This window comes from Camponotus vicinus, unplaced genomic scaffold (genome assembly GCF_025532165.1).
Source record: "Camponotus vicinus isolate PSW18456_S1 unplaced genomic scaffold, iyCamVici1.0 SCAF_6, whole genome shotgun sequence".
Classification (NCBI taxonomy): domain Eukaryota; kingdom Metazoa; phylum Arthropoda; class Insecta; order Hymenoptera; family Formicidae; genus Camponotus; species Camponotus vicinus.
The window spans coordinates 1673118-1696849 of NW_028141978.1; the positions used below are offsets into that span (position 1 = coordinate 1673118).

At 31.5% G+C, this 23732-nt stretch overlaps 1 protein-coding gene across 5 annotated transcripts in view; it reads left to right on the forward strand.

Annotated features, from left to right (window-relative positions):
* Nachralpha1 (nicotinic acetylcholine receptor alpha1) overlaps positions 1–23732 on the forward strand; it is a 127050-nt gene that overhangs the window by 69307 nt on the left and 34011 nt on the right. The window contains exon 1 of one of the 5 annotated variants that reach the window (XM_083103552.1): positions 1399–1496. The exons of the other annotated variants lie outside the window; for them this stretch is intronic. Within the exon in view, the coding sequence (XP_082959678.1) occupies positions 1413–1496 (84 nt within the window). The 5' untranslated portion in view covers positions 1399–1412. Of the gene's footprint in view, positions 1–1398; positions 1497–23732 lie in introns of those variants that run through there. 5 annotated transcript variants of the gene reach the window in all.

Consider the following 23732-nt stretch of genomic DNA (forward strand, 5'->3'; position numbering starts at 1 on the left):
ATCGTTGTAAATGATTTTTTATTGCAGTTGATACGTTGATGACTAATTTTTTATTTTGAAGAATATATTTTAATCGCATCGTCATCTTTTCAAAGCCAGATAAGATATATGTATATGAGAACTGACAGATATATTCTGTCACATTTTCGAGAAACGTTTCTTACGCAAGCTGCATGTCGATTCGCCGCGAGGGGTCAAATTCCGACTATTTAATTAAATCGGAATAGATTGAGTTAAGTTAAATTAGAATTCGCCTTCATCAATTTTCAGTCGCCGAACTTTGCGGTTGGTTCCCGGGGACGGGTGGCCGGCGGCAGTTTTCCGAGAGACAGCAAACGCGCGGAGGGCGGTCGTCGCGTGGTTCGGCGGGTAACACGACATCCGAGGATAGGGTGGGAAGACCAAACGCGCAGACAAAGTCTTGTACTGTGTCGCGAGAAGGGATCGGTTAATTTGCTAATGAATTTTAGAAAGGGTTATGCGCGCCGCGTCGCTGCCGTCTTTCATCATAATAATTCGATTTAGTCGCACTCGACTGTGCACGTTTTGTTTACTCACGGATATTAATCGCGCCGCGGAAGGGACAAGGGATGAAACGAAAAAAAACTGAATATCCGAGAAGCCGTCCTCGGTGACGACGGACCGTTTGTCCACTCATTACATGCTCCGAGGTTACTGACTCGGGGGCGATCGACTGGAATCATCTGTTTCAACTTTCGCGGGGGATGAGCTCTCAGACATGAGCAGTGACGTTACAATGCACTTGCAAATAAATGCTTTTTTTATACTGGCATAAATTATATTTATAATGAGATACATATAAGACTTGCACTTTTGAAATGTTTTATAATTGCTCAAATTTTATATAATTTATTATAACAGCACCACAAATATATATATGAACAGGATAGAATATAAACATGAAAAACTGTTTATTAGGTTTTTTACTCACAGTATTATATAATAAAAGATATATTTCTCAACATCCGGGTTTATTACAGATTTTACAAGCTAATTATAATTTTGATGGCAAAATATAAAGATCTTAGATCATGAATCGACATACGATAAGCATTTAATTTTAAGGACGTTTTAAATAAAATAAGAAAAGAGAAATTTAAATCTGATCAGATACGGTGATATGCTTGATATTTTCTTTTGAAAAATATGCTTAAATAATATGGTTAAATAATATGCGTAAATAAAGCGAATTGTATTGTGTGATTTTCAAGAAACTTCGATAGAATCTCATAATACATTAATGGAGCCAAACGTAAACATTGTCTGTATACAATGCCTCATTGATGCCGAGGTCATTGAACACTGTAGTGGGGTTGTATTGCGTGCTACGCACGGGAAGGAATACTCTGCTACTTTATTTAGTTAATCGTGAACGTTTGGCTGAGAAGGTGATGATCAGAGAATCGAAATTAGTACGCGACTACGGAAAGCAAACCTACTACGAACAGCAACATAAATACAACGAGAGGTGTACTGTAAGTACTTTATAACATATGTAGACACTTATGCCTAGCAACTCGTTAGTTTCGGCATCATTGTTTGGACTTTATAATTTTCCTAATTATTACAACATACGATACATCTATATCTTATATCTAATAATCATGTATAATTTGAAGATTAAAATGTGTTGCTATTGGCATAAAAATTTTTAAGCGTTATTTAACTAGTATAAATATTATTATCATATGTATTATACATACATGTATAATTGGCAATAAAGATTTGCACAGCTATAAATAATAATAGGACATGATTATGTACGCTATTGACGAATAAACATTATTCTATGAAATAATTTTTACCGTTATGTAATTATATAATTCATGTAATTATAAAAATTACATAAACGACATGAATTTAATCCTGTCTTTATTTCAAATGTTTATCGATAATAATTTCTTTAGCGCATGATAATTCTGATATAAATTTATTCTGATTATAAAAACTCTTCTCGCGTAGCGTACCTTTAGTTTTCAAGACGTAAAAAAGTTTTAGATTGTACGTTCTATATTTCTTTGCTCGACTTAAAACATTTTCGAAACTCCTTTCATGAGAAACTTCAAACTACGAATTTACTTTCAAAATCGCAAAAAAATGCAAATTTTTCCAAAAGACCAGAGAATATAGGTCACTTAGGCCGCTTTGTCTCTGGCCGAGTTTTTGTGCCGAATTTTGTTGCAAAAAGCATCCTGGCAAAAAATCCTATTCCTATCGATCACTCACTTTTTCGACGTTATCGGCATAACTGTCGTGTTACTAGGAAACGTGATAGGCCCATAAACATATTTTCATCACGATTACGTCTGCGTTCTTGATTGCAATCATTTATAAGTATTTAATATGGCATAGCATACATATATGGTAAATCGCTGACAAATAATCACGATTGCAGCGCGAATAAAACTAGCAAATACTTTATTACACATTTTTTTTAATAAAAAAGAATGATAAGTCTTATCAAGCTCGAAATTGTAGTTAAATAAATTATGGACTTATAATTAAATGTGCGTATGTGTGTGTAATATTGCTTTCACAATTCAAAGAAATAACAATTTGTTTTCCACATCGGTTTATCTGTCTCTCGTCACGTAAGGTAATCTCTTTGGACACCAATGTCAACGTAATAGTTTGACCGGAAATGTATGCGAGAAGCCGTCACGTGACATTTTGTTTTCGTTAGGAATATTTGTAGGATTGAAGCGATTCGAAATTTTACGCGTTGTGAAAATCAAATATCGTGAACAAATTTTGTTATATGTATAAATATATGAATTTATATTTATCAAAAGCGTGTTTTAATATTTGCGTATTTATTATTCAGTCATCTTAGATTGTCTAAAATCTTAATGATTTCTTATTAAAAATACAAATGAAATCGATAATTGTTTATTTTCTAGCGAGAAAAATGATGGTCAATTTCAGAAAAGAAATTTAAGATTTAACATTAATTATGTAGTAGAAGTTAAAAACTAAAATAGCATTTTTATATAATAATATATTTTTATATTTATATTTTTGAATTTTATCTAATAATCGCGAGATAAAAATCTCATTTGTATTGGTACGATGTAATACGGTATGTACATTATTTTTTCTATAATATCAGTATTATTCCAATATTACTGTTATATTATATTATTGAACATTAATATTAATCGACAAAAATATCATAAATATGAAATTTTTATATAACAATGAAAATGCGTAATGGTTTGCATATGTTTTCTTGCATATCTACAACATGAGAAATTGAATATATCGAATTTATATCGATTAATAACACGATTATGTAATTAATTAAAACTTAATTTATTTACTTTATTTCTTTCTTGTGATTACAGTTGTATAGTTCTGAGTATATTCATGCATTTGCTAAAGAGTTCACATTAGTAATAGTATTCAGAAATTACTTAAATATCTTCTCGTTTTTTTCTTTTTTTAAAAAATAAATGAAGATTTATTCGAACAAAAAGTTATGTGCAATTAATATGAAAATTTAGTGTATAATTTATACTTTAAAATTTTATTTTTTCGTGTTAAAGACAAATCGTCTCGAAATTAAAGAGAAAGAAACATCTGTCAAAAATTCTGTGTTTTGAACCTTTTTTTTATGCGGTCGTAGATATGTTTTATATGTGTATACAAGGTATTGTCGTAAAAAACTATACAACAAAAGAAAATTATTTTTTACTCGATGAAAATATATATCGATGCATGAGCGTCGTCGCACGGGGTCGTCGAACTCCATTCGTTGCAACGATTTCTCATCCAGTCGCGGCGCGGCTATTGCAGCTCCGCGTCGCCTTTACGAGCGCTCGCGATGCGGCAATAATAACGAACATGGAGTGTTGTGTCAGCTGCATTATATACACGGGGGGTTGTTGGCTCGTTCCGCGAAGCAACAATCGCGACAGCTGAATACTTCTGATTAGTAGCTAGGTGCCCACCGTTCGTTGATCATGTCGACGTCGACACGCGTTATTATACTTCTCATTCCGCATCAGTCCGCGATAATGATATTATGCACGCATAATGCGTAGAGGGTGAGATACTCTGACTGTTCCGTATTTTGTACAAAGAATTTCGTTGTGTTTTGTGCGAAAGGAGATGTATATATGTCTATTGTTGACAGATACATAAGTGAAATAAGTAATTAAATAAAATAATTTTGTGACTTTTTGTGTAATAGAAGCACAAATTAGTAAAATAATTGAATTTGTTGAATTATTTAATTATTATTTATCTCTTTCGGCATAAAAACATAATGACGTAATAGATCTAATGTATACAATAATCCATTTTTATACACTTTTTATCAAAACTAAGTTGCCAGAGTCTCTCAGCAGATTCTATTACATTTTCTGATAAGAGGAAGAATACATTTAGGAAATAGTACGTAAGAAAGAGCAGGCAGGAAGTTTTGATTCCATTATGCTTTTGCGAAGGTACTCTTTCCATCGCACGACTTGTCATATCATATTACATCTTTAATAAAACGAAAATTTCTTGGTGACACAGTATTGAACTTCAACTTTATTGCATTTGAACAAAACATGCCGTTCAATATCGTTTAAGTTCGATGTATAATATTCCGATATGATAGTAAATTAAGCTATAGAAAAAAGTTTAATAATAAACGATTTCAAGCCAAATTTTTATTAAAGAGAGAAATTAAATTTATTTAAAAAGAATTATCGTTTTAAAAAGATTCAAGATTATTAAATCCCTCATGAAAATAGGAGTATTACAATAATTCTTCGATTAGCTTGCATTGTACAGTGTAATAAATTTTATTCGTGAAAATATCGAAAAAAGGAACACTCTTCTGTAACTAAATTTCGAACGGCTATGCAAATGACGGAGCCCAAACCACCAACCACGAGACTGTGGTTCTCATCATTAAGCTCATTATTGCTTTTGTCGGCTCGCTTGGCGAATTAATAATTGATAGGCGTGATATTATAATTTCGACTAATGACGGCATTTGATCGCCACATTGCAAGCGTGATCATCATCGCTTTATTTCGTCACTTTTCCCGCTAATTTTCTCTGTGTCTTTATTGAAGACGGTTAAGAATACGCGGTCTTTTGTGCGTTAATGTAGCGTACGGAAATCACGATAGAGTTCAGAGCGTTATTTCGCTCGATAAATGATCGAGTTCTGAAATATTAAAGATCAGCAGCAATTAAAAACCGATATTATTTGATCTAATGAACATTGGCTGCGTTCAGCAGAAAAAGCTGCTTTGCAACTGTTGTAAAATTCGTGAGCCTGATTTATGTATGCTCTTAATTTTGGCTGAATCTAAGAGCATACACCAATCAGATTCACGAATTTTACAACACTTGCAAAGCAGCTTTTCCTGCTGAACGCAGCCATTGCTTTCTTTATTTTAAAAAGCATCTAAAATAGATTGAAGTATTCTTGAAATAAAACAAATTATGTAATGGAACAAATTCACGTTGTTTGTAAAAAGATATATACGAGTTTTTGAGATTCATCACAACAATGATAAATGAAAGTTAGTAAATATAATTTAATTAAAGAAATATGAGATACTCGTGGAATTGTGGTTTTTATTGCTTTAGGACATCAGCTTTGATTGAATTGTGAGCGAGTAAATCTTCATCTCGCGAGATTAACATCCCAATCGAAGAGAAAAGATGTAATCTAAAAGATAGCGGCACATGTACAATTTTAACATGCTAAAGAAGATTTAGCAATTTGTATTTTAAAATAGACAAATGGATTCCAACTGGCCAATACATTGCTCGTAAGAAGATTTAAAAAATCTGCGAATTGGATGCATCGTTGTATCGATCGCGTGTTTTTTTTTGTTAGAACATTCTCACTTTGTATAGATTTAACGATTACAAACAACTATTCCGCGACTGCAAAGATTTTCATTTTGCCCGAATACTTGTTAAAAAGCGCGAAACGTGAAACGCTTTAACAAACTTGAATTGCGAGTTGAATATTTAAGAACCGTATAAAATTCTGTTCTGTATATAAAATTTATTCGTTCAGCTGGTTTTAATTTCTATGTAGACGCGGAAGTTCAACAAGGAGGAAAAATGCAACTCTGGAGCGCACAAACTAAACTAGAATCTCGATTTTACCTCGATTTTATCGTAATATGATATTAATTATAACATTCACTAACATTATCAAGTATAACATTTACTTTTCTTGTAGAAGAAAATTGTAAGAAAATGATCACATGCTATTATATTATTAATTGACATATATTTTAATAATATCTTACATATGTATATCTTTTTCTTTTTGGAGCAATATGTTATATATGGTATATATTTTCTTTATATTTTATAGTTAAATTTAAATGAATTTAAAATTAGATAATTACCTCAGAAGATGACAATTTTCATTAAGTAAGTTCTCTTTTTAAAATAACTTGTATTAATATTTACGTGCGCGCGATTTACGTGTATTAATTAATATTCTTCTTTATATCACGATCGATCAAATTGTGTGATGTGTTTGTTACAACTACTATTTGACCCAAATATATATTTATTTCTGTATATTTTCAATTTTTATCGGCCCTTCTCCAAAGCAAATAATATTTCTTTAATCAAAGTTTCAATATTGTTGCATATGGGAAATAGTAGAGAACAATCTTCACGGAACGAAGAATACGCCAGCCAAAACAGACATTGTTGTTAACGAAGCAATAATTCATATTGGAATTGATTGTCGAAGTCGATCCTCTATTCGTTCATAGAGCGGTCTGTTCTCGGTTGTTTTTGGTTAAATGCGCGATACCGCGAAACCGATCCGGCGATTTATTTGAAGTGCTCGCGGACAGATGGAAACGATATCGGGAATTCCGAATGAAAGTAGGTTCTGATCGGATTGCCGATTGAATAGCGGCCACCGACGGAAGTGGTTTTCCGATATTTAAATATCAGCCAGTCAGAATTTGTACGAACTTGTCAGGAGGGTTCAGGAGAGGGGCCAGGAAGAGGGGGCAGCACGAGCTCCAACAATGTGTGCGCTCGTGTCATTGTCCTCTATAAAAAGGAATAGAACTCATATGGTGGACATTTCAGATTCTGGAATTGTCTACATCGTTTCACCTATTCTCGTCCTTTTGCGAGTATAGCTATGGCAGCAGTTTGCCTATTCTAAAAACATTTAACTGTTTACGAACTTAAACTTTATTTTCTTAGTGATATTTTATCTATTAATTCAATCAATTGCTATTTTATTAACATTTTGAAATCCATATAAGATACATAATTTCATAAATTTCCAAGCAAAGTCTTGTATGTTAATCATAGAATTAATAATTTTTTATTGATACTTCCTTTTTTTAATATTTTCGCAGCACTTTGCTTTTTTATACTATTTATTAATACACGTTTAATGTAAAAACCTATAGGAGTTTTAATGTAAAAACCTATAGGAGTTTTAATTAAATGGAAAGTGTTCTAATATGTGTTGCATATATATATTAATACATACGAATCATAAAATAATCATACAAAGAAAAATAAAAATTATGTGCATGCGCTAACTTGAAACGTTTGTATATATGTTTTGTTATTGATTTTTACTACTTTGTCTTTCGGCTCTTTATATCTGTATATGCATGTATATTTATTACATCATGCAATAATACAAAATGGTTCATAATATGTATCATCGCATAGCGGGCATAAATAATAAATTCCACAACAAATAAATAATATAACTAAATAATAAAATAGTCATACTACATAGTTACTTCAATGTCAACGCCTCTTTCGCCTCTCTTATCACTTTATCATGACATTCATCCTTTGAAAGCATAATTCGATTGAGTTAATGGCTAATTAATTCGAGAGGAATTGTCCTCGAAAATGTACAGTCGAATATTCAATATTGCTCGCGCAATATTTTTGAACATAAATCCTGCCAAATTTGTGTATCATCAACAAATAATCGATACATTACGATTTTCCGTTCCTGGAATTACTCGATTCTGCGATTTTCGCATATTACTTTGTGTTTTTAATATGAAAGTGATAGATAAATTATATTTGAATCGGCAACAAATATTCAACATGCGATGCGATATGTAGATTCGAATTCAAGTATAGTTAAAGATATAATTATCGCTTACAAATATCAGGAAATAATTTACAATTCTCATCTCCACTTATCACTTGGATTCCTACTTCAAATGAATAAATCGCGTGAAACATCTGTTTTGCAAATAAATAGCAATCGATACGAATTGTTAATCGCGGGAGTTAATTAATCGAACGGGCTGATAATCACTAATTGTTTGTAGAGAATGGTCGCGTTTTCTACATATTGCGATCAAGTTTACATAACAAAAATACATAGTGAGCATTGTGTGCTAGCTAATTTTTTACTATCGCTATTTTTTATGCATTATAAAAAAAATAAAGTTAATTAATTAATTAATTATTTTATTTAAAAGAATATTAAATTTAATATGTTTATTTTATATAATTATAATAAAAATTAGATTTCCGTATTTGTATTTAATAATTGTTATTCGTTATATTGGAAAATAATTTTCTTGATTTATTAAAATTACAAAAAAAATTTATTTCTGTCGAAACATGGAAATCTGAAAAAAGAATTAAATAATATACAAATGAAAATAATAATTTTATTTTTATTTTATATATTATACAATACATATAATATGTGTGTAAATGAACGTATATAACATATATTTGAATTATAATCCACTTAATATTAAGTTATAATAATTAATTTTAGTTTGTATAGTATCCTCATTAATTATTTTGTCAATATTAGCTGATTCAGATAGTATATCTGCACATAAAAGAAGTTAAAAAATGTTTGCTGTGTAAGACCGCAAGTAATAGATGCGGCAAAAGGCTTCTACGATCGTCGAGACCTTATTGGAACTTCATCTTCGTGCTTAAGAGGTAGGCAACTCAGGATTTATGAGTTTGTAGAACACTTAGGAAACTTAGTCTTGCTAAATGGATTACGGATTCGAGCGCGGAGAGAGGTTGAGCGAAAGAGAGAATATATAAAGTAGGCTTATCTATTATCTGACACACTTATATATCTTCTTAGTGTCGATAGGCACGAATGAATTTATTCTTAGTTATCTAATTATATTAAATACTATTTCAACGAAACTTATCTAGCTTCGGTCACATCGACCAGCATGGCCTTAATATTCATATACTTCAAAAACTGAGAAATATAATATACTAGTATAAAAAATAAACTTAAATAAACTACAATATTAATATATGCAGTGCAATACATCTTGTGCAAATTATTAAAAGAGAAAAGAAAAATATAATCATTAAAAGCAGTATTTTCAATTTCATCTTGATCATATATAATTATTTTGAAACTCATAATCCTTGTTCTTTTACAATTTCTTTGGATTTGCCACTCGCGAACATAAGTTCTACCCACGTGAGGTGTGCTTCGAGTAACTGAGGATATTGTACGCTCTTATTTACAGAAGGACAACTATAGCGACGTGTATATCTGCGAGTTCTGAGAACTTAGAAACTCCATCTTAATGCTAAACGGCTTACAACTTGTGCCGGAGATAGAGAGCATAAAGATAACTACGCCCTCGAAGGAAACCATCCGTTTCGCCAATGGCATATATTGTTGGGAATGCAATTTTCGAAAGTGCGTGGCAGCGCGCACGCGAGTTACATCGCGAACTTTCAAATAATCGTAATTTTGCAAAGGGGTAAGTTTTACGCGCGCGTTCTCTATTGCACGCGTATCAAGCAAGTTCAACATATGCCGTTCGCACACCTATACGCAGTGTAATAATATTTTTTACTATCTAGTTGAAAAGAAATGTTGAAATTTTACACGTTTGATCACGCCGTTTCACATCGCAATAAGTGAAATGAGAAGCGAGAAGTGAATCCATTACAAATCACTTCAATACATTACTGGAATTATGAAAGTTTGAAAATATTTCTCCCTTCGTTTTATTCATCGATTCTCCAACTAAGAGATTACGAAAGCGGGGTTTTAAGAACGTTGAAACTTCGTCGTAATGTTAAATAGCTTACCGGAGCCAGCCGAAAGGAAAGAGCGCCAGAGTTAAGCGCGCTATTGCCAACTATCTGCTTAGCATGAGGGATCCTTTTTAGTAAAGTAAAAACACATCCACATCGTGAAGGACGAGGGTAAAAAAAAGGCAAACGCTACTTTACTTAATCCGCGATGTTTAACTCTTTTAAAGCAACGAAGCTTGCAAAAGTATTCGCGCTACTATAAGTGAAAGAAACGGAATAAATAATAACGAGAATAATAGAGTTAACGAGAATTAAGTGATGAGCGAGACTGGGATATTTTTAGTTTTAAATAATGTATCCCGGGATTTTTACTTTGAAATTATTTTTCAGCGCTTTTTAAACTCGCAAATCGATGCGATTATTTGCAGCTTTTATATATAATTCGTAAGGCGATCAACAAGCGCGATTAATTCTAACAGTTATTTTATTTATTAATTAATAACAGAATTGTGATTTCTTTTTTAAAAGATTAAATTTCATCTTTTTTCTTTTTTTCCTTTTAATATTACAATTATCTAATTATATATTTGAATGATTTATAAAGAAGTGAAATGTAAAAGTAATAAAAGTAAAAAATATTTTGGTATCAAAGAGAATGATAAGAACAATAATGAAAATTTTAATTACATTAATACTATAATACATAATTTTTATCAAGGTCAAAGTTTTCTTTTTCTATGATTTTCTTTGGATTATATATAAATAAATAATAATAACAGTTTTTTTTATAAATATTATATTATTCTATACGTTCGGATTTCTGAGTATGTTTTATTTTAGTTTTTATGCTTTTTAATATAATTTTTATAATTTTCAACAGATATATCTATAAACTAAAATTTTAAGAATTAATTTCTCTCAGAGTTCGATTTTTGTTTGTTTAAAAAAGAGGCCACTTGTTTAAAAAAATTTGAAGCAATATTAAAACTTATAATCGAAGACGAGGAATAGTTTTTAGTAAATATCTATGGATATAAAATTTATATTTTAAATTCTCAGTGAAGAGAGATAAAATCCAAAAGCAAAATGTTATATGGTGAATGTATCGATTTTGAATATTTTTCTCCCTACAAATGCACGATGTGTGAAGATAAAAATAGAATAAATGATATGGACGATGCACGAACGTACACGTGGACTGCGACGATGGCTGACAATGCAAAGTAGCACAGCCGACGCAAACTGCTACGATTTTATAGGAAACGGGAGAAAAAGAGAGGAACGGTCCCGCCGGTGACAACTCGCAAATTGCTTTTCTTCGAGCGAAACGATACGCGCGCGGATCGTTCTTTTTCATCTTTGGTCGACACCACTTTGACGCGGTTGAATTTTCACAGCGACGGGGGAGGCTTCTTGCTTTTCGTCACTCCGCTCTAAAAGCTCCGGGATATATCGTTCCCCTCGTCTTGTCGTACCTCGCCCAAGTTTGTCCGCAAGTCAAACTGTCAGGATCGATTGAAAGTTCGCCGCGAGCATCGCCAGCAATTCTCAAGGATGGGAATTCACGGTGGTATGTCGCCGTGATCCCGAATATGGTAGAAAGTCCCCTACGCCGGTAAAGAGAGTCCCGAAAGTCTTGCCCAAACGCGATTGTCCTGGAATATGGAAGCCTTTTCGTCAAACGAAGAGGAAGGGTCAGACTGCCGTTGGAATATCAATTTATCGGATTTTTCTCGTTTGGCAAAGACGTGGATCAAAGATCATAATTCTTGTCGGCCGTAATATTCGCCATATTTTGAAAACTGCTACAGAACTGCACAGACAGTTCGTAAAAAATGTTTCGTTAAAATATAAGTTAATAAAGGTAATAAAAGTTTCTATAAAACATCTGTGTTCCATATTTTCAAATTCGCGAGTGTTAAAATGCTAGTCAAACAGAGTTTGCCACAATCATCTTTTTTCATTTTGATTTACGATCAAATACTTTATACTGTATACGTGTACATATATATATATATATATACTTTTTTTTTTAATTTACATATATTCTCTTGTCGCGGAAAATTAAGTGAAAATTTTATGGAATGCGAAGCGAGATTATTCAAGAATCGGGTTAATAATTATAATGGGACCGATAATGAAACTACTGTGATCGAAGCGTGTAATTAACTTTGCAGGAAAGTCACAAAAAACTTTTCTAGCTATATAAAACGTTCTCTGGAGTAGAATAAGAAATTAGTCATAATTTGTTGTTAATTTCTTGCAGTTTTGATGATTTCCACGTTAAGAAAAACAATATTTAATGAAAATTTTTTCAAGTTTCTGTAACTTTTTCTTATTGTTACATAATAATAGTTAATACATATATGAATATAATAAATTGCATTTTTTGGATTCTATTAAAGAAAAGAATTATTAGAAAAATTAAAGATACATAGAAATTAAAAACAAGAAGAAAAAGTAAAGGCACTTTGAATGGAATAAATTTCTTTTAAAATTATTGCGTACATTTTTTTATTTATTACACATCTGTTTATGTTTTTATTGCATCATAGTAATATGTCCAAAATTATATAATGATAATGTGTAATGGTTGAAATTTAAAAATCGAAGCTATAATTCGTGTGCTAAAAATCAGCTTACAGATGAAATGATACGAGATGCTCGACTTTAACAAATCACATCAAAATCTGTTTGTGATAACATAGGTGGAGCATTGGAGTACGGTGGAGTTCGGAAATGAAGAATAAAAGGGAGTGAGAAAATAGCTGTGCAGGTTGCGCGTGTGAGGAAAGCGTGGACATCAAAGGACTTAGCCGATTGGGTCGCCGAACGCAATTAAAACTTTTCTACTTCCACCAGTTAATTTGTCTTTGTTACTGGCGTGATGGTGTCGCACTTCCTTTTGTTATGAAACGCCATTTATTCGATCTGCTTTTTCTGCTGCTGTAAACTCAGCAGCCGTCCCTACACTTTGACAATTGAATATTCCACCAAAGAAATTGAACACGAAAGGACCTCTTATTATCGATTCCTCATTTAGGCAAAACTGTGTGGAATAACGAAATATTATCTCACCTGATATATAAATACAAAGTATCGCTCTATTATAAGTTTCATTTAGTTATTTTTATTCAGATTGCAATAATGCGTTTGTTAAAATCGATTAATCGACAGATATATATTTTTAACTCAAGTGATTATGAGTACACAGTATAATTACACATTGCTCTCTTCCTCTCTCTCTCTTTCTTCCTCTCTCTTTCTCTGTCACATATATACATATATGTATTTATTTATTAGATAAGAAAAATGATTAAAATTATGAATTTATGGATTTATTAAATTTTCCAAAAAATTTTTTCTTTGAAATTATTAATTATATTTATTTATTAGAATTATTTATTACGAATTTATTATATATATAATTCATTTTGGATATAAGTGGAAGGAGAGGTGTTTAGATAAATGTAAGATATTAAATCACAAAATTTCAAAGACATTTAAAATAAAAAGAAATAATACGGAAAGAAATAAAAAATATATAATATACATGTATAGTAATCGCATGTTTTATATATAAGTAGAAATCAATCTCAAAATCTAATTTTATTTTACGTCCATATTCGGTCAGCAAAGTTCAAGACCGAAGAAATCTCTTCTCTCCTCACATTTCATAAAGCCTCTTTTTTTATTCATGGCACAGCTGGTTACTTTCGGTGATGGCTGGTTTTTCGAGAAGTCCTGAATATTCGCGAAAGGTGTTTTGATGTAGAAGTGATAAAGGCAGAATCAGCGAAGAGCAGAAAGTTTGTACGCGCCAGATGGCCATCTTTTCTTCAGTCCACTTTAGGGGTCTGCAAGCAGGGTTCTTGTCAACGACACGTTCAAAAATCGCTTAGCCTCACTAGATAAGCGGTCGATAAAGAATGAACCGGGCTGACATACGACGTAACATCCGTTCTTACTCACCGCTATTCGATTTTTTTCTACGGCACAGTTTGATGAAAGGCCGTTTGCGGTCTACGGTCTTTGGACAGCTTTTTACGTCCCGATGTGAGATAACCAGAATCTTGGGTCGGTCGCAATCTCTAGAAGATTGGGGTTATATATATATATATAGGTCCGAAACGACCGAAGGATACTAGATTATTTTTGATTATTTTCATCCATCGTTTACTCACGTGGAAATTTATTTAATGCAAGAAAAATGATAAAAAATATAAGCGACTGATTTAAATTCCGCATAAAAATTAAGACAGAAACAATCTCACAGCAGAGTGTCTCTCACAAGCACTCTGATAGTAATTGTACGAAATTGAAAAGGGTACGTAAAGGGGATTGTACTTAACTCCACGTTCAAGCACGAAAGAATTATAAATGTTATAATTCGCCGCACACCGACGAAGTCGACATGTACGAAGAATTCTAGTAACACAGCACAAACCGATACCGGAAATAGAAATGCGACTGTGTTTTCCGGTAACGGCAGCAACATTCTTTCGTTTCTCTCTCTTTCCTTATTCGTATCACGATTTCGTTTTCAGACGCCAACGTTCTCTCTCTGTCCTTCTGTACGTTAAAAGGAATTCTTATGGCTCCTTCACGGCAGAAAAGAACGCGAACGGCGGATTTTTCCCCTTACGTTCCAACAAGCCGTGCTCGATTTGTCAAAGGATGGCTGTCGTTCCTAACGTAAATAAATCCGCATACTTCTACGTTCTTACAATCTTATCGTGTTCGCGAAACTCATTACGCGGACGGTTTAAACGAGCTCAGTATTCGCGTTGACTACAACCTGGACGTATTTCCAGATCTCATTTACAGGTAGTCGCATTCTATCTTCATTCAAGGGAGATCACGGTCGAAAGTTGAAAGAAAACTTCGTGCTGTTAAATATAGGATTTAACGTTGTTTAATTATTCTGACGATTCCTTTACGCGTTTGATATGAAGAAAAGATTTTATGTACAGAAAATCAGTTTTAATACCGTTAGAAAAGAGAAACAATATAAATTATATAAGTTATATATATATCTTTTTTAAACTAATATTATATAAAATTTTTACAATAAAATTCACTAAAAGCTTAATTGTACAAGAATTGTCTTCAAATTAATGCAATTAATACAATTGAAAAAAAACCTCACGAAAAAATAAATTGAAAATAGATTATTTCTTATAAGCACCATTATTTAAAAAAATGACTTAAAAATATTGGAAGATTAATGACATCTTTTTGCTGTTTTGTAGACTTATAAAATTAGATTATTTTAAACGATTTTTAAATATTGACTATATCATGCTCATCAAACTCGTTTTGACAACAACTATTAATAAATAAAAGATAAATGTACATAAATAAAAAATACGTTCTCTTATATATAACAGTTTAAACGTTAAATACGTTGGATTACTGAAAAAATTATACATAGAATATATATTATGATTATCTTTATTTTTTATATATATTTTTATAGTCATTGCTAAGATTTCGACATATAACACTATTTCGTTAAAAATCATTCAGATTTAGAAAGAACATATAATAAAACATAAATGTTATCAATTTTTCAATTTTCTAAATCAACTTTGTCGAAAATAAAGTAAAAAATTATTTTTATGTATTTTTTACTTATATTCCATATGTTTCACAATTGCTCCATTCTCGATTGTAATATCATTTGGAGATATCTATATGTAGTAATGATAGGATTAAGAAGTTTTGAATAATGTATTCGCGTAACTAACGTGCACTATGTTTAAGCTAACAGATCTAATTCGTATTAGATGACGCAAACTTCTACTCACAGTTTTAATGCTCGAGAGTTGGAACCGTCTAATATGTACGTATGAGCTGGTTACCGTATACTCTCTTCACTAATTCAAGCATCTCGAAAGTTTGTAGCAAGTATAGTTTACTGTGGTATAATGTATATCGATTACTTTACTGGATCTTAAGTGGATGCTCAAATTTAACACCGCTCTTAAGGCTATCGATATCTTTATTGATACAAAGCTTCGTTATAGTTTATTATATAGTATCCATTATGGTGAGAAAAAAATATATGTATAAAAAAGATTATAATGTGCAATTAATTATCATAATAACATAGTAAGAAATTAATTGTGCATTAATCAATTTATGCATAATTTGCATTATTAAAATAAATATGTCTATTTATTTTGCTCTCCCTTATTATATTAGTCGAGATAATTATTCCCAGATATTTCTTACAAGTTTGAGACGATAACAATTATAATTAGAAGTGTACAATAAATAATTTCAATGTTGGGTTCCTCTTCATTCTTCGTTCCCTTGTCTTCGCTAGCTTTCGTTCCCGCGATTCCCTTTTTCTCCGTTAAGCGCAGTTTGTTCTTTCAAAGCTTTATTAGTTTCTTAACCCACTTTTGAACAATGCGCGGATACATGCACGGGATGGCGAAGTTGATGATGTAATTCAGTGTTTCGTAATTTTCCATAAACAAAGCTGCGCCATCGTTCGCATTATAGCTGCGCATATAACTTTTTGAGATTAGAATCGAGATAACGTAAATCCTTGGTGAGCCTTCTTTCGCGTATTAGTTCCTGTGATATTGCTATATTGCAAAAATTTGAATAATAAGAAGTATCTGTTATGCGATTCTGCCATTTATTACTTAATAATAACGATAAATTCTATTAAGTAACATAGTAGCACAGTTTGTGTAATAACCAGAAGTTTTTCACGTCATTATTTAGAAATATCTATGGTAGATATATAAATCTGCTGATGCCAGCAGAACCCTATTTCATTTTTATCCATTCAATTTATTATAGTTTTAAGAAGACTTTAGCACAATTTTAATTTAGGGCTTAGTTACAAAACTGCGACTTTCAGGTTGAAAAAGTTGCAATAAATAATGATTTCGCTTAATATTTTCGCCGAAGAAAATTTGGCTTTAGATATCTCCTTTAAATTTGCTTCACTCTTTTTTAATCAAATTACTCTGTCTAATATTACATAAAATAACAATTAAAGAGCAATGTAAGTCTATTTTTATTTCCGATAGCTTGTACGCGTTTAGCATATTCCTATTACCGATCGTGGCGGTGGAGCTGGAAATATCCTGACGTCTTAGGGGGTTGAACTCAAATAAGACTAAAAGACGCGAATAATGGTATTCTCTCTAAGTTCGTTTTCCAATTCCACCAACCTCCTGCGTCCCAGAACAATCCCTTTGTTCTTTTGTTGAATTTCTCCGAGGTATCGTTAAAACTACATTCCGGAAGCATCGTCAAGTGAAAAATACACACACACAGTATATGTATATTTACGCATGAATATACATTTACACAGACATTGACATTCTAACTAAACGAATTAATAAGAGTAAGGGGAGACGTGAAATAAAATATCGTAACGAAATTGAAAAAGGCAGAACGGGTAGGAATAAATATAAAAAGTAATGGAGAAATTCAAATCGGAAAGAGAAGAAATGAAGATAATAGTAATAAGAAAGTGAATAATAGAAAGAAGAGAAAGAAAATAAATAATTTCATTTATTCAATGCTAGTATCAGTTTCAGGTAGAAAATTTTTTTCATCAAGAAAATAACATTTTTCAAGATATGCAATTCAAGCTAAAGATTTAATCTCAAGCTCACTTTAAATAATTTACAATATAATTCGTGGCAAAAAATTTTAGGGTAGAATTCTATTTCTAACTTTATGTGTTATATAATGCAATAGAGAAAGCATACTTTTCAATAATTAAAATACGGAAAAAGTTGAAGAGATGAGAAAGAGAGTTGAAAAAAAGAATTAAAATAAAAGAAATAAAGATAGGTACGCCAAATAAAGAATTACAGATAAAAGAGAAGTGCTTCGACGCTATAATATATCCATTTCCTTCTTCGTCTCGAGAGAGAAAGAGAGACAGAGCTCGATTCAACTCTTCTGTTTTCTCTCGACATCCAATTTCCATGCCATTAAGGAGAACCTGCCCGACACATGCAAACGGATTCTCACGCGCAGCATCTTTTCTCGAAACTATGTTTAAGATGAGCCTTCCTTATCAAGATGACGTTATCGAGGACGATGAGCGATATCTTTCGGATAACGATGCATGGTGGCTTTCAACACGATCATGCTTTACGTGGCCGCGGTTTCAATAACGAGCTTTAAAGCCACGTTGCATTAAATTATAGTCGCGCGAGTAGATTGAGGTGATTAATAAGCCGCGCAACAAAGCCTTCGCGCCTTGATGCAACATAACGATGGAATGAAAAGAGAGAAGAAATTTTGACATTTATCGATTGTATATCAGATTTTGCGATGTATTCATGATTACCACATTCATTTTTATTGCTTCATGACACATTAAATGATTGATACTGATTTATATACATTTTACTCAGAAATTATAAAATTAATTTAGTTAATCTTTGGCTGAAAATAATATGAATAAAAATTGAAATCAGTTTCCATTGCTGATAATGAGTTTTAAAAATATTAATAATCTAAAAACAAAATATTTTAAATACTATATACTTAATGGCTCGTATTTTTATGGATAGTTTCATTTAATTCTTTTTTAATTTACAATAAAATACTTTAATTTACAAAATAAATTTACAAGTAAAAAAATTAAAAGTGAAAGAATTCAATATTATAATGTTCAAAATATCATAAAAATTATTTAGATTCTTTACATATTTTCACTATTTAATTGTTTGTTATAAATTTAACAACGATGAATAATTTAAATTGCGATAAAATTTTGAAATAGAGGGAAAGAGAGGAAGCGCGAAAATAGAGTTTATAAATAGTATTATATAAAGAATAAATAGTATTATATAAAGTAGTATTATATAAAGAAGAGCACGTATTTTAATCGACATATTAAATCGAGTAATGTACTAAGAAATTGGAAAAATGTATCGTTTATATAAAATGTTCTTTGAGGATACGAAAAGCGATATAAGAATACGTGTGACTCAATGATACGTGCAAACGATACATCATCATCCTCGTGGCAAATGACGGGTATAAAACTGTTTTCGCCGCAGTATTGGTTATTAAAGAGGTACGATAAATGCGAATACAATGACGTTGGATAGGGTTGATAAACGATGTTAATAATCGGGCGAATGGCGAGTAACGTAAAATCGGATTACACGATGAAGCAAATTTTCCTTTGTGGCACGTGTAGCGTGAAATATGAATTGGGGTGTTCGCGTGTAATGGTTAGTGCCATCGTCACCGTGTGTGGCATGATTGCCAATAAAGAAAAAGAGTTATATCAGCGTAACGTCGATCTCTTTTTCGTTGCGATGGCTGATGTTGCGAACCAACTGACACAACTGGATCGGTTTTTAACACGCGACCAAGCAAACAGCGCACATGCATTTTTTAAGCCAGTGTCTCTTTGTAGGATGCCTTGCTTGAAAGTAACCAAAATCGGTTATTACTTCGAGAATTATTTTTACTCGACTCTCTACTCGATGGTAAATCGCTAGATTTCTCATTTGAATCGCATGAGAAAGAAATAAAGCTTTGCAATCAGCAATGACCATCGCTATTTCTGGACAGGATATTCGAGATCTGAATCGGATATGTTCCTTTTCATCGAATTATAATTGCCTTGCTCTAAATTAATCGAGAGAATTCGAGACGTTTATGCCGCTTATCTCGATTTGCTCTTCTTTCTTGCTTCGCAAGCCAGTGAACATTGTGTTTTTTTATGGGCAATTGAAAGATCTAGAAAAGCTGAAATTGAAACATCTAGATACTATCATGCTATTCCGAAAAATACTTGCACTAAATTCTGACTAATCACTTGCGGAATCGCGTAACCGCATCTTTATTTAGCGAATTAACGAAAATTCATTTAACGTACGCGAATGTATTCAACGTAATCGTGCTTTAATCCACTTAAAAGAGCAGCTGCGCTAACTCGCGCGACTCGATGCCAGGTATAACACACGCTCGATAAATACCAACGAAACTATGTCGCTTGATAAGCAAAGTTTGTGAATTTTTGCCGTAATGAACCTTCCGCGGTTGGCTGCGTTTTTTAACTTCTCACAGTGTAATAACATAACTAGATACGTGCTATGTTACCCAAGATGATGTAAGAGCAGCAAACACTTGCGCTGCAATAGCATTAGTGCGCGAAAACCTCATTTATTCTGCCCTTTTGAACTGCCTTTAAGCGGCAAACATTAAAGTTACACAAATGATATGCAACGATAAATCGTGTGTCGTGTGTATAAAATAATTTCGTATAAAATTAAAATTAAAAAATATTTGATATTTTTTGCGAATAATTTTCTATATAGAATTATATATAGAATTTGTGTTCTTCTCTATACACATTAATTTATAAAAAAAAAAATCATCATTTAATAAAAATTTATGCGGACTGCTTTCTTCGTAGTACATAATTCAAGAAAATTATGAGATACTTCTGCGAGTCTTTTAAGGAAATATCGAGTTTTTTTTTATTATTACAGTCACTTATGCTCGCGTAACAAAATCTCTATAATGTGTTAAAGATAGAAATACATGTTAAATTTCAGATTGTTTTGCGTTTCATAAAGTTTGCTTACATATGTGAATAAATCATTTCGCAATAGCGTTTGCACATTTTTTTTACATCTATCCCTCTTGTTGCATTCTTCTTTTTTCTCTTTCGATCTAAGAAAATTCAATGATTTTGTTTTCTTTTGAAGTAGCAAAAATGCTAGCAAATTGAAAAAAGAGAGATATAGATGTATGCCTAGCATTGTTCTTTTAATAGTTTGCGTCAAACTATAAAGAGGAAACATCCCTTACCCGTCGACGTTCTCATAAATTCTCGTCACGCAGAAGCGATCCTGAGGGATAACGACGTTAAATGCTGCCAAAGCTTCACGCTATCAATTGCGAACGTTGCACTTTTCTTGCGATTCTCTCGGCTAGGTGGAAAGTCGCTCCTTCCGAAAAAAAAGAATTGCGAGGAAAAGGTGCGAGGAAAATATGTGACTTATAAGCTCATCGAAAAAGTGTCTCTCTCTATCGTTTTTCACCTTATGTCTGATTTCTTCAGATCATTTAACGTCAATATATTGGAGTGAAATTTTAGATGAAGATTAATTATTTGTTATTTAAAGTTATTTTAAATTTATTTAAAAATGTTATTTAATATCTTGCTTTATCTATGTCTAAGATATATTATAATTCATTAGATTAAAATAATCATAATTATCTGACAATAATATTTTTATCTTTTAATCCAAATTGCAACAATATGAGCGGCGATATTATTAATATCATTCTAAGATTCTATGTTTCTCAATACGCTGTGTGTGTTAGTGAAATCCGCATTATCCCCATCGAGAAATCAGATTCTCGTAAAGGAAGCAGGAAGGTAACATTGTTCAAAAGTACTTCTCGAAACTTCGTAATGGAAGGATTCCGTATTTTTACTATCTTTGTTCGATGCCTCAATATGATTCCATTTTTTGCTTCATCAAAACGAGCAAGAGTTCTCAGTTCCTGCTTCCTTTTTCCGCGTACAGCTCTCTTTTTTGCGATTAAATCGGCGGTACGTTACAATCTTACGTAACTTTCTTACAGATTTTTTGCGTACTTCGATTGCGCGCGGTATGCGACGATCGTTTTCAACTATTCGCGCAAAGTTTCGAGTTTCATTTCGGAAAGTTTCTGCCGACACGTATACTCGTGTGAGTATGCGAGTTGCAATCGAAGGTTAAGTGTTAAGGAGTTTAGTATAGTTTGAATATAGAATTCGCATAACTAGCGTATTTTAGCGTCGAATAAAATTAGTTTACTTATATTAGGTAATTTGATCTATTAAATAAATATTAATATGTAAATTTTTTTAATCATTATATTTTAATCATGTACAATAAAAATTATAACGCATAATTAATGTTATTGCAAAGCATAAATAATTACAATAATTCGATAAATAACAATAAATATATATGTAATTCAATAAATAATATTATAAATATTAACCAAAAGCGGTAAAATTAATGTAAGCAGACAGGAGAATTTAAAGTTTAAGAAACTAAATTTAAGATACTTGTAATTTATTTCCTAGATATCGAATTCTTACTTTTATAATTGGGAGAAATCAAATTAAATTGCAAATTCGAAAGTTTAACCCTCTTTTTCATCATTGCGTATAAAATCCTAAAGTCTGGATATGTAAATCTCTCTCGAAAATATTTCTCTGACTATGCTTTATTTTATTTTTTTTAATATTATGTATTTAATCATTGCGTGAACAAATGTAATTCGATCTGTGGATAAATTTAATGTGTAAATTTCAATTATTAAATGTTAGTAAAGATTATATAATGCGTAAATAATGTCCATAAATGTTCATTACAAAGTGTAAATAATTACACATAACATAAATTGATAAATAATAAAATCTCGTATATAGATATTAATCGACAGCAGCTTGTATGGTAAAATATTGAGCACGAATACGATTTTATTCGTTATTCAAATGCGTACATTTGTATGTTTGAATGCAAAAATAGTACGACAGGTAATGGAGTTTATGCGGAAAGATAAACATTTAATGAAAATATTTTGCGTCCAACGCGTTGCAAAAGAAATACCTTGTGCTTCTATTTGGCTGTTATATAACACATGAGTCGATGACAAATTTTTGAATGCGTACATATGTGCATTCAATATGATATATATAATTTATTCATGCTGGCGATAAACCGTATGTGCTCATGAAAATTCTGATTGGCATGCATAATTTTCATTTTGAATTAAAAAACCGAATCAACAATATCTTACCGACAACTACAGAAAATCCAGCATTACATTTTGCATGATTTTGCATTTCGATTAATTTTTTTACGTTGCTCTGATATTTCGCGTTTTATAAATAATATAAATAATATAATATATGTTTACAAATAATATAATATATATTGAATTATATTAAATCAAATATATATATTTGAATTATATTTAAATATTATCAAGATGATAGGGGCTAATTTAATTGTTAGCATCTTTTTAGTTGTTAGCATCTTTTTTTAGTTAACTATATATTTTTGAGTTTACATTATATGTGAATTTTTAAAATTATTTAGATTCATATATTGCACTTTTTTTTATTTCAAATCTACAATTAACTGCATCTCTTTCTTTATAAAATCTTTTGCAAATTAACATAGTTGCTAATATTTGCGATAGCATTTGCAAAGTTTTTGATACATTTGTATTATATATTTAACAAAGTGTCTACTCCTATTGTTATGCCGTCGAAGAATAATACATTATTGTATCACACTTAATGGATTTTTAATATATAATCAATCTTTACATTAATCAAATCAATAACAACACAGAATCCGCAATTTTTCAACAAGACAGCTGACTAATCTTATGCTTCTGGAATTATCAATATTTACGATTGTTTGTTCGTTTGAATTCCGGATGTTTTTTTCTGTCGGCGAACTGCACGATAGAAACGCATCGATTATTTCCGATTCTCGTAGAGTAGCTCCCACGCTATTGTTATGTGCGGTAGTTAAATGCGACGTTAACGACATCGTTTTGTGACTGTAAAACGCGATCGCGTGATTTTTCGCAGTGATAAATAGGGCATTATACCTTGCAGTGAAAGATGCTTACAAAGGAGAAGTTCGTGAAGATTAAAAAAAAAAAATATTGCA